This window comes from Glycine soja, chromosome 4 (genome assembly GCF_004193775.1).
Source record: "Glycine soja cultivar W05 chromosome 4, ASM419377v2, whole genome shotgun sequence".
Taxonomy (NCBI): Eukaryota; Viridiplantae; Streptophyta; class Magnoliopsida; order Fabales; family Fabaceae; genus Glycine; species Glycine soja.
The window spans coordinates 4,681,228-4,694,395 of NC_041005.1; the positions used below are offsets into that span (position 1 = coordinate 4,681,228).

At 28.8% G+C, this 13,168-nt stretch overlaps 1 protein-coding gene across 1 annotated transcript; it reads right to left on the reverse strand.

The window, feature by feature from the left end:
- Positions 1-10,567: 10,567 nt before the first annotated feature.
- Positions 10,568-12,041, reverse strand: LOC114408873 (ethylene-responsive transcription factor ERF016-like). The gene has a single exon (XM_028372071.1). It carries the CDS (start codon positions 11,977-11,979, stop codon positions 11,113-11,115), a length of 867 nt encoding a protein of 288 aa, XP_028227872.1. The 5' UTR covers positions 11,980-12,041; the 3' UTR covers positions 10,568-11,112.
- Between the last annotated feature and the right edge of the window lie 1,127 nt (positions 12,042-13,168).

The following is a 13,168-nucleotide window of genomic DNA, read 5'->3' on the forward strand; positions in this document are numbered from 1 at the left end:
AGTCACAACTATCAATGCACATGTTTAACTATTATGTTATGTCATGTGATAAATGTTAAATATGAGTTATTTTGATAATAAAAATATATTGAAAATATCTTTAAAAATATTTATTTAGCAGTTATCTTTGGCTTAAATATTAAGATTTATTAGGCTTACATATATGAAAAGGAGAGATTAAAAGAGAAAAAAATCAAAAAAATATCCAAAATATCAGGAAATCTCAGGAAAATATGATTAAAAGCAAAATAAATCCAAAAGATATCAAAAATATCAAAAAGGAAGATTTCTAGTATCAGACCCAAGTCCAATACAACAACGATAAAATGAGAGTCAAGCCAAGCGAACCACAAGACCTTCTAATAGAGGTTTCATTTACTCCCTTCCTTTCTTTCACCCCTCTCTTATCCCATCAGTTCTTATACCCCATCCATTGTAAAGCCCTCAATGGTCATGAGTGGTTAAACCTCTAGTTAAGCGATGTATGATGTACTCACTATTTATCAATGCAAAGGTGCTTTCTATTCTATTATCTTTTCTGTTTTTATTTTGCATTATTCATCTTTATATTCTGTTAGGGGTTAGACGTTCGAGAGAGAGTAACTTCTAGATAAGATTTAAAGAAGGTATGCATGTATTGGTTTTAGGGGTTAGACGCTTAGAAGAGAGTAACTTCTAATAGAACAAAAAGAAAGGATTTCATAAGAAAATCATTGCTAGAAATAGAATGATAATTTTATGCCCATGCATTCTTGCAAACATCTAGAATTCATACTTCATACATTTTATTTGTTGAGTCTTTGCAAAGAAATTTGGAAGATAGATAAATAAAATAAGCTTGTCATCTTGAGGAATCAGGGGTAAGTAATTAAACAGATGTGGGTAGAACAGAGTCATCTAAATTGATAAAGAAAAATCATAAACTCATACATCCTAAGCAAACAAGGCAGGCCAGGTCCCAACTAGGGGTGGGAATAGGCCAGGCCAGGCTTTAAAAGGTCTGAGCCTAGCCTACGATGAATTTTTTAGGCTTGAGCCTGGCTTATGGCCTATCAAAGACTTTTATTTTGGTTCGGCCTGACCTTTTTAAAAGCCTAACCTTTCTAAAAGCCTTCTTCACATTAAATCTTTAATATTTCTGCTCGGAAGTAGGAACGTAATAGGAAAGTTAAAGTAAAAGGAAAAGTTAACAGGGATAGGAAAGCCAATAAAAATATTGAGGAATATGGGCACATGACTCACACTTAAATTGTAATTAAAGTCTTACTTGATTATAGGAATGGAAGTTATGGAGCAGTAATGTGTAATTAAAGTCTGCTAGTTTCAAAAAAAAATTAATTGTACCAAATAATATAAGTATATATACATATATATAGGCCGGCCTATCAGACTTATAAGATTTTTTAATAAGCCTAAGCCTGATCTATTTAATTTAATAGACTTTTAACAAAGGCTAAGCCTAACCTTTTAATTAAATAGGTCAATCCAGACCAGGCTTTATGTAGGCCAGGTCGTAGGCCGGTCTAGCTTATTCCCACCCCTAGTCCCAACCTTATTATATTCTGATTTTATTTTATTTTTATCTTTTACTTTTCTTATCTTATCTTTTATCTTCTATTTTCTTTTATCTTTATCATATCTTAATTTAAATATTTTATCTTCTCTATCTTCTATTTTTATCTTTAAATCTTTTATTCTTTCTTTTAAATCTTTATCTTGTCTAATATACTTCTTTATCTTTATTTTAAATTCTTTATCTATTACTTTTATATTGAGTTTGCATTAATCTAAGTACAAACAAAGTTCATGTGGATTCGACACTCGGACTTCTGAGTACTTTACTACTTGTAATAATTTGGTACACTTGCCAATGAGTTAACATCATGTTCATTCTTTACTCTTCAAAGATTTCACCTTTTGACCGATCAACACAAGTACATCTCTTAACATAGTTTTACTCTATGATATGATCACTCAGGGAGACTTGAATTAACCCTGCGAAAAGAAGTGTGATTTTATTGAAAATGGATGAGCGTGGGTAATGATGGCTTACCTCGGTAAGGCTTGCAAAGACCTTAATTAACCTATATAGGGATTCACTCATCCATCCATTCTATAGGTCCATTTGGCGTTAGCCACCACGACAACCTCCAAAACTAGGTTGAGGGCCTTCTTAGCACCCCAACTTACGTGCTTACTCACATGCAATGTCATTCATCAATGCATGTATGTTATAATCATTCAAATTAATATCATACATCATTACAAATTCATTCACCAATCTCCACATCATAAGAGATTATAACATCATAAATTCATCATTCATACATTCATCACACTCATGAACTCACATATAGTTCAATAAACATAACAAGACATTCCAACACTTTGAATTCTTGCAGACAACTTACCAAAATTCATATGAATGTGAATCTCATGATCTCAACATAAAGTCAACTTTAATAATAAAATAACATAATCTCAAATGCATCTCATTATCATAAATTATTTAAGATCTCAAAATAGTTAATTTATGTAAGAAAAATAAACATTAAACACATCCACATCAAAATTGGTTATTGGAATCAAAATTGGTCATTAGACCCAAAACTGATCATCAGACTTAAAATGTTCACTGGACTTAAAATGGTCACTGACCTCAAAACTGATCATTAGACTTAAATTGGTCATTGAATTCAAAACTAGTCATCAGAATTAAAATTTTCACTGGACTCAAAACTAATCATCAAATTCAAAATGATCATCAGATTCAAAATGGTCATTCTACGTGATATTGGATGCGGGGCACGAAAATGGTCATTGGATGCGAAAATAGTCACTGGATGTGAATTTTGTAGAATTTCAAAATTTCTATGGAATTGCCTCTCATGACTTCGAAATCATCTCATAACAAACTCAAACTCTTTCCCGTGAATTCCAAATACATAAACAACATCAAAACACTTCACAAATAAGAACTTTTAATCAATATTCATCAAATAATCAATAATTCAAATTTTAAAACTCAAATGCTTAAACTTCCATTTTTACATGATTCATTTTCTAGCAATCTTGAAACCAATTCATAGCAACCTAAGCATAGAAAAGGATAAAGCTTCCCTTACCTATCAAACCCAATGAACTTGCTTTAAGATGAAGAAAATAAAGAAGGGAGGGAACTTTGGGTCCAAGGTGAAAGCTTTCTTCAACTCCACTAGCAATTCAAACTTCAAAGACATTATCCATACCCAAAACCAACCTAAAGTCATATTCAAACCCAAAAATTAAGTCTTTCCCATGGAATCCCCATGGGTGCCCTAGTGAAAAATGAAAATGAAATATAAAAAAAGGAAGAGGTGTTTACCACATAAAGGGACAACTAATGAAGAGGAGAAAAATACATTGTTTGAACAAAAAAAATCAAGTTCTCAACTCTTTAAGAAATGTGTTTTCTTGAAGAGAATAGAATGAGAGTTTTTGTGTTTGTTTTTTCAGATTAGATTTTTTAGAGTTGAAAAAGAGTTTATAAATCTTGTAATTCCTCATTTTCACACCTAAAACTTACTATACACACTCACCCCTCAAACATAAATTAAAGTTCATTCTCTTAAGCTCAAAACACTAAAAACTTACTAACCACCTACACATAAAATCAAATCACTAAATTTAATATATATATATATATATATATATATATATATATATATATATATATATATATATATATATATTCAGCATTCAGCAACTGACTTTCTGGCTATCATGCCTACTCACCTTCGGTTGAAACTTGAAACTAATTAAATATTGGGAAGTTGACATTATTTGTTGTGTAGTACCATACAAGTATGAAACTATAATTACTAATTTATTGACTACTTGTGGCCGCACCTTGTGAAACATGTTATATAGGAGTATCCAATTTCGTCGTCAACATCTTGTGTGGGAACGTTGTTCAAAGTCCACTCTCCTGGTTTATGTTGTTAATTAATGTTCTTTAAATTTTGCATTAATGGGAGAACACAAAGAAAGGGAAAACACCACGTATTTGATCGTTGAATGTGTCGAGAATGGAAAAAGCCTAGAGGTCAAACTCAAATCCAGGGAAACAGAGAAAAAACTAAGGCCGGATACAATCTAGAACACCTTCAGTTCCAGCTTACAAGTATTAATATGAAAGTTTATTTAAGCTTTTGACAAAATACCTTTATAACATACGAAAAATTATTTGGAGATTTTGAAGAAAAAGAAAAGTCAAATTTATTCCTCAAAGTGTAACACTAAAAAATTAATTCCTGGAAAATTCAAATTTAGTACATGAATGTGTACAAAGTATACAAAATTAATCTTACAAATAATTTAATATCAATTTACTTCATAAATTTTGTAACTTAATGTCAAATTGATTCTTAAAAAATATAATTTAATGTCAAATTAATCCTTAAACATTACAATTTAATGACAAAACGATCTAAAAAATTTATGGATAAAACTAATTTATGACACTTTTTGCACATCCAAAAAATAAATTTATATTTTTCTTGGGAGATCAATTTATTACATTACACTTTGGGAGACAAATTTGGTTATTTTTTAAAAAAAGTTGAAGATACTTTTTTCATCTACTTTATAATTATCAAAAAAGGATTTTTATTTCAAAAGTTAGTTATTAAGCCTTTTAGCTGTCTTTTTGTATGAAAAATCCTTTTTATTTTGAAAATAATTACTTTAAAAAGTATTGAAGTAAAAAATTTAACCCCATAAGTGTAAATGTTATTTCTCAAAAAAAAATTCTATTTATGAATACCTACCATCGATGTTTATAGAAAACTTTATATGCACTTATCAATCGTTTTTTTTTTTTTGGGGGGGGGGGGGGGTAATCATATATAATTTTTATCATATGATCATGTTTTATTTTCTAAATTTTACAAAAGCGAGATTTCAATAAATTTTATTGAGCAGCAGAAGAAGAAAAAAATGTTTTTATCGCCTGCATTTAATTTGGAATAACAACTTATTAGTTATTGGGATATAAAATAGGTTTAAATGTAATTTCAATCACTTTATTTTGTTTATTCTATAATTTTGGTCACTTTATTTTAAAATTGAGATATTTGATCCTTTTATTTTTAAAAATTCACGATTTTAATTTTTTTCATTTTAAAATAAAGATATTTAATCCTCTTCTTTTTAAAAATTCATGATTTTAGTATTTTTATTTTAAAAAATTTATAATTTTAGTCAAATTTATAATTTTATTTAAGTTTTATTTTTTTCTTTTAGTTCAATTGAATCTGAACCTAATATATTTACCATAAAAAATGATTTAATTAATTATAAAGTAAGAAATTAAAGAATTAAAATATAGGTAAAATTAGAGACTAAACAAAATTATAGATTTTTTAAAATATGAAAATTAAAATTATAGATTTTTTAAAATATAATAATCAAATATTTATATTTTTAAATAAGAAAACTAAAATTATGATTTTTTAAAATATGAGAATTAAATATGTCAATTTTAAAATAAAAGAATCAAAATTATATATTAAATAAAAAAAATCATAATTACAAGCTTATAAAATAAAACAATAATAATTTATTGTTTGAGTTAAAGAATTAATTTTTCAGCAGAGTGTCGTGTTTTTGAAAGTTGAAAGTTGAGAGATGGAAGATACATAATTACACGGGTGACGATGACGGAAAATTCTACTTAATTTTATTCTATTGTAAGAAAAAGAAAAGAGAAGACACATTCTTACTTGTCAGACGAGACGCCTCCGCGCGGTTAACACGACACGAGCCATTCAATAAGCGACCCAATCAAACAACTGTAACTTGACCACCGGCTTTTGGGATGACTAGTACGGAATCTGTACAAATGCAAAATTTTGTTTGACTTTTTTCTTTAGCCATTTTATTTAGAACAACTCATTAATTTATTAATTCATTATAACTCCTTCTGTGTAACAAATTTATAAATCAATTTGAAATTGTTTTGGGTAGCCTTTTTGTCTTCATTTACTTAACCAATATTATATGACTTGGTTGATAAATAATATTTTTCATTAAATTTGTAATTAATAGTTTAATTTTCAGGTACATACATATATAAAAAACATATATGTTATAAGAGATTAATCCCTTAAATACATATATAACTTGAAGAATGGATGGTTGGTTCTTAGTCAAAAAATATTCTAAGTTAAAAAAAAAAGTCTTCATTGTCTTATATGCCTTGCAAGTCAATTTAAACCTAGACTTATTTTATCATAGATTCAATTATTTATTTACCATGTTAGGATAAGAATGATTTGTGTGTGGCCTCATGTAATTGTAACTAACTTGTCACATATCTCACGATCCTTGTTATTTGTCTGCTGAACCACATCAATATGATTAATACCATGGTGATTTGATTTAGGTCATTATGATAAAAAAAAATTGTTATTTTTAAGTATTTATCTTTATTTATTATTTATTTTATATAAATGTTTAGTTTTATATTATTGCAAGGAACAAATATTCATTTTTCTTTAATAACTATTTATTTATTTAATATTTTTTATAGTTATAATCACTTACATATTTCACTAATTTCTTTACCCAAAATGTGATAAAAAAATATAATAAATAAGACTAAATTATGATAATTGGCAACACTATAAAATCATTAAAAGATTAAAGTAAACAAAAAATAAAGAAAAAGATAGAAGTAAAAGAAAAATTTAACTACTGAAACCTGAAATGCATTAATCTAAAAGTTAAAAATAATTGATCAAGTTATTCGGCTAATTAATATAGAAAAAAGATGAATTTGAAAATCAAATCACTCATAATTGGTTTGGTTCAAATTTGAAGTAAAAAAAAATAAAAATTGGCTAAACGAATCTGATTAGCTTGATTTGAATTGTCAAATTCATCACCGGGTTAATTTGATATGATGAACAGATTTAGCTACGTACAACACCTCTTAACAAATGGAAATTCTTAGAATAAATTATTTTTTTATCAATCAAAATATTTGAAAATTTGTTTTAATTACTATAAAAATTTAATACATTTTTAGTTCTTATATTTATTAAAAGTTATGTAGTTCTAGTATTTAATTAGAAACCAGCTAAAAACATGTGTTTCTATTAGAATGTAAGAACTAAAACATGCATACGATCTTTTTATATAAACTAAAAATAGAATTTTAATATTGATTTAATTAAGTTTTTAATTCCTTAACTTTTTCAAATTTCAATTTTCAGTATTTTAATATTTTTTTAACAATTTTTAGTTCTTCATCATTGTTTTGGAAATATTTTTAGTCCTTCTAAACTCTTTTTTTCCTTTTTTAGTCCTTTATTTATTTTTATTAATCAAAATTAATTTCAAATATAAATAGACAATGGACTAAAAATAGACAATTTTTTAGAGGAACTAAAAATACTGTTGAAACATTAATAAAGGATTAAAAGTAGTTAATTATTTTTAGAGACTGAAAAATGAAATTTTAAAAATTATAGAATTAAAAACTTAATTAATCTTGAAGTAAAAAAAACTTAATTAACCCTAAATTTTGTTTTCTCATTAAACAATTTACTAACATATGCGATCACTTGTTAGGAAGAGAACAATTTTGTCTTCTCTTGATCTTTACAATTTTCTTTCGAATTAACTCGGGAACAAAGATAAAGTTGATATTTTCTTCCTATATATGTACCTTTAGAGTCGTGCCTTGCTCGTGGGGTAGTAGTGCCCTTAGTTTATGCGGTTTTTTGGCTAAACGTTTGCAAGGGTTTTTCGGATTGCTAAGGGTCACAAATTCAATGTCTTTTGTTTAATTAAAGACTTAATTGTGATTTTTTAAAATGAGATCGAGGCACATTTTTATGTGGCATCGGGCAGAATTCATGATGTAATGACTCTCATCCTGTGTAGGACTTGGTGGACAGCCGATGTGTATATATTTTGTCATGCTTTTGGCTTTCTCAAATTAATTAAGGCGTATAAGGTAGCTTTGTTTTTCTTTTCTTTTCTTTTCTTGTTCTTTTGTAATAGAAACTTGAGTTTGTCACAAATTGTGCTCAACTTAAACACCTTATTTATTAATAAATTCTTTGGTTTATATATATATATATATATATATATATATATATATATATATATAACATATCCTAATTAATTAACTTGATTCTTCTGTAAAAAAAACTACTAATTAACTTCATTCTCTCTTTTAAGTGATCCAAAATATGCTATAATTTTGTAACTTTGTAGAATGTTATTATTATTTTTTACAATTTATGATACAAAATAAACTATAAACTATTTATTATTTTTTACAAGTTACGATACAAAAATAAACTATAAACTATTTATGGGGTCGAGAAAGGGTTCATTCGGAGTAATTGAATTTTTAAAATCTTGTTATGTAATGCAAGCAAAATATATTTGGTATTTTACCAATTTAATCTATATATGAAAAGAATTTTTCCCCATTATTTATGATTATTATCAGGCAAAGATTACAGAACCGTTCTTCAATCCTCTAAAAGTCGTTTTCACTTACACATATGATAAATAAATAGACAACGATTATCTATTTGTTGTTATAGAAATTTAAAAAAATTGTGGATAAAAAATGTTGTCCTCAATTTTCGACGACAATTTTTAATTGTTGTATAAAAAAATATAAAATTATTCTCACTCATTCAGCATTATTAATAACTGTTGCTTATTGCGATTTAATGCAATTTTGGAGCCCGTTGTAACGATAGACATTGCCATAAGTAAAAAAATAAAAAAGTGATAATTTGAACACATTGAGAAATCATATCAAAATATTATCACAAAAACAGATTGAAGGATATGCATTTATATGTTGTCATGAATTTGTGAGATTACATATTTGTGTGTGCATTTATATGTAATGAGATCACATATAAATTAAGATCGGTCGACAAATATATTGTTCACATGCAACTGAATACTACAGGCTCCTTTTCCCCTTAAAAAAAGGTTCATTTTCAATTTATCAATGACATATAATACCTTTTTTTTCTCTTGAACTCTCAACAATTAGTATATGATTGCCATATTTATGATTAAATCACTAATCAATCAGGAATTACTATGTACCAAAAAAAATATCAGGAATTACTAATAAAAATTAAACCCAATACTTTAACAGTGCTCAATCTTACTAATTTGTTGTCATATATATAGACAACTCAACTTGATGATAAAACCTGACATACCCTTTCATCACACGGTTCATTGCGCGTTAAGCTAAGATTCACCGTTTTATTGCTCAGTCTTACTAACACTTCATAATTAATGTGCCCAATTAATAATTAATAATTAAAAATCATTAAGAACACTACAAATAAAATATCCTATTGATTTACAAAAAAACATTCACAATTATAAGATTAGGGCAATTTCAAGGATAAATTTTGAAAAAGAAGACTTCTTAGACAGAAATACAATAATAACAACAAGATCGTTGGATTCGATCACTCTATCCAACTATAATAAACCTTAAACTTTCTTTCTAGGCAAAAATAATTCAACGACTGTATCCCAAGCAATAACGTACGAATCTTTTAGTATTTTTATTGCGTGTGCTACACATCTTTATAAATAACCATATTATAAGTTGTTAATGGATAGATGGAACTGGACTACCATGTGCGGCTAAAGAACGATAAAATGATACATACTAGATTTTCAACTATATATTGTTGGATATAAAAATAAAACTTGTAGGCTATGGGTTAGGTAAAAGGATTTATAACTTTCTGTGTAGTTAACAATTTATCAAATCGTATTTAGCTCCGTTCCCATCCAAGTGTCAAATTTATAGTTTGCCATGTACTATTCGACTAGCCCGTATAAGATGCCTCGTTTCTAAAGTAAACCATATTAATAATTGGTGTTGCCAGCTAAATTGATACAGAGAATGAAAGAGAAATAAAAATTAAAGATATGTTGTTCTATTTAGATATTAATCTGTATCAAATTAAATAATAATAATAATTATTATAGTTAATCCCATGTAACTTGCAAACATTTTAATCTGATGTCTAGCTTGTTACTATATGAAAAAAGGGGGACTCGATGGTGCATACATATAGCAACCGATAATCTCCAAAATAGGAAACCCTAATTTAAGGTTGAATTTAAGAAAAATATCCACACACAAAAAATCATCTAACCGTACTGTTAACACACTTCCTTTTTTTTTTTTTCAGAAAAAGTATAAAAATATATAATTCAAAATGTGAACCAAATAATAGATGATTCAAGATGATTGATGACGAACTAAATGTCACTTCTCTTTTAAAAATATGAATATGCATGTATGCTTTAATTTCCAGCAGATACTCTGAACTGCTATCTAGATCTAAGAAATTCGGGAATGAAAATTTACATATAATATAGAAAAAGCAGACCCTAGATAATATAATACAAAAATCCCTAACAATGGAGAAAGAGAGCGAGTGAAGTAATTAAGTTATATATTAATTATACGGTTAATTGATACATGATGAACATATAAATTCCCAATGTTCTTTAAGCTGCTTAACCTTTTTATCCACAAATACTAACATAGAACACACTTAATTAAATCGACTACTTTAGAGCTATACATTTGTACACAAGAGAATTAAGCACTGCAAATCCACACTAAGATTTAATTTTACAGAGAAATAAAGAAAGGAGAAGGGACACATCACAGATCAATAACTGTATATATATGTACTTAGGTATAAATATATACTTTAACCAGTATACATAAAACAACCTATAAAGTACAAATATTTTATTGCCAAGGGGAAACATGTAGTAAGACATCTATCGATGGATGCTACTTGGCAGCCAGTGCTAATCTATGGAATTGATAGCACTAGAAAAACCGGGGTCACTAGCTAGGCATATACTTAATTGGTAGCCTGTGCTAATCTATGGAATTGATATCACTAGAAAAACCGGTGACTTGTCCTGTCCTTGTTATTGTTATATAGTATACTTAGAAACAACACCATATACACACATATATATAGGCCGGGGCAAGTAATTTTAACTAGACATAATCTGGCAGCGTAGTAGCGAGTGATATCATCAAAAGTTCCAATTCCAAAGGAATGATTGGTGAGAAAAAGGGTCATCATCATCATGATCAGCTTCAATTAATTGTTCGTAACCCTGATCAAAAGGAGTGGAATACAATAACTCACCTGAACCTGAGTGCATCTTGTGTAGCTCAGAATTATGGAGATCATAGTCGGATCCAACAACAGGAAACACCTCATTGGAATAATCAAATACGTTCAAGAATGTCCAATCCATGTCCCCATGGTCCACTTGCACCGTTCCATCACATTCATACATAGTAGTAGAACATGACGAGGCAGTGGTGGTGGGGGTACAAGTAGTATTAGTACTAGTACCAGTACTATCTTGTTTGCTGTCTGATTTACATGACGACTTTGAACCAAACGATGAAGAATTACCACCACCCCCACTAAGTTGAGGGGTTTTTTGTTGGGTAACCTTCATCTCACACTTGTATTCCAATGGTTCTTGAGGTTTTTGTAGTAGTGGGGCCTGGTTTGCGAAATTAGCAGCAACCTCTTGAATCTCTTGTGGGGTAAGAGATTGGTGAGGAGCATTGGTAGTGTCCATGTTGCAAGGTGTGTTGGGGAAATTGAAATTGGCATGGCGGCCACGTAGACAGTAAAGGGCAGCATCGAAGGCTCGCGCTGCTTTTTCAGGAGAGTCATAAGACCCTAGCCATATGCGTTCACGGCTATTGGGAAGCCTTATTTCAGAAACCCATTTCCCCCACTTTCGCTTTCTCACCCCTTTGTATAACTTGTTGTTATCATTAACACAAGAAGAAGATTTTGGGGTGGGGTGATCAGTAGTAGTGTTAGAATCACTACTAGCACCTGCAGCCATGGCATGATTATTGTTCTCCATGTCCATGTCTGTATGTCTATGAATACATATATTTATGTGTGTGTGACTTTTAATTTCAATCAAATGAAATTGGCGGCGGCAAAGGAGAATGAGCAAGTGTTGTTATATATATATGAATTAAGTTGTGGGGTGGTGTGAAGCAGGTACAAGATTTTGATTTTGATTTTGAACGAATTGAAGGTCTAAGCTCTAAAACGTGTTGATCGCAAGGAGCGTAAAAGGAGTGTCAGAGCACGAGGCCTTGTGTTGGGATTACAGTGCATCGTGGTATTGGTATGAGACGCGGTAGGGCCAGTTAATTTACTTTATTCTACAAGTCTAATCGATTAATAATTTAAAATACTAAAAATATTTTGAGCACGTGGGGGATATTGTAGAGTATGACGTTGACATACAAATTAACATGGCACTACCTTCTTTCGGTTTTCAGTTTATGTGTGTTCTTGGTGGATCGCATACTTGACACAAATGACACTAGTCACAGCAAATTAAATGAGATAGAGGATTTTTTTTTGGGGTGTGAATCTGATATTTATCGGCAGAAAATTATGATTAATTTTTCAAAATACTTTAAGGGACCCAATCCATAATAATATACTTACAAAATAATATTATTTATTAATTATATCACATTATTTTAATAATAAAATAAAATATTTGATTTCATTTTACAGTATAAAAATATTTTTTTATCGATAAATATTAATTTTTTTGTTAATGAGAAATTCAAATCAACAATTTTTTTTTTCATTTTCTTTCATATATTCCTTCCAATATGAAAATATTAGTTCACAAGCATTCATTCGCCTGGCCAGTGCTTGTTAATTAATGTGCCATTTATCCATTATCTCTGTAATCACTATATCAATGGCGGCTACAATCCATTTTGTTCTTCGGCTATGATTGAACAAAACTTTGAATCAATTCACCATAATGTGTAGTAGTATAGGATAGCTAGGATAGGATATAGGAGTAGTAGTTATTTTTATGATGATAGTGAACTTGAGCATGTAAATTAAAATTTTCAAGATCATGCATGAAATTACGTCTTCTTTCAGATAACAACATCAATGGTGCGGGAATTTTAAATCAAGAAAGTGATCGTGGTCCTTAATGACACTCAAAATGCATGAGAACAAATTAATAGTATAGTGCAAATGAGTCAAAAACTTTTGATCCACTATAAAGTTTACTG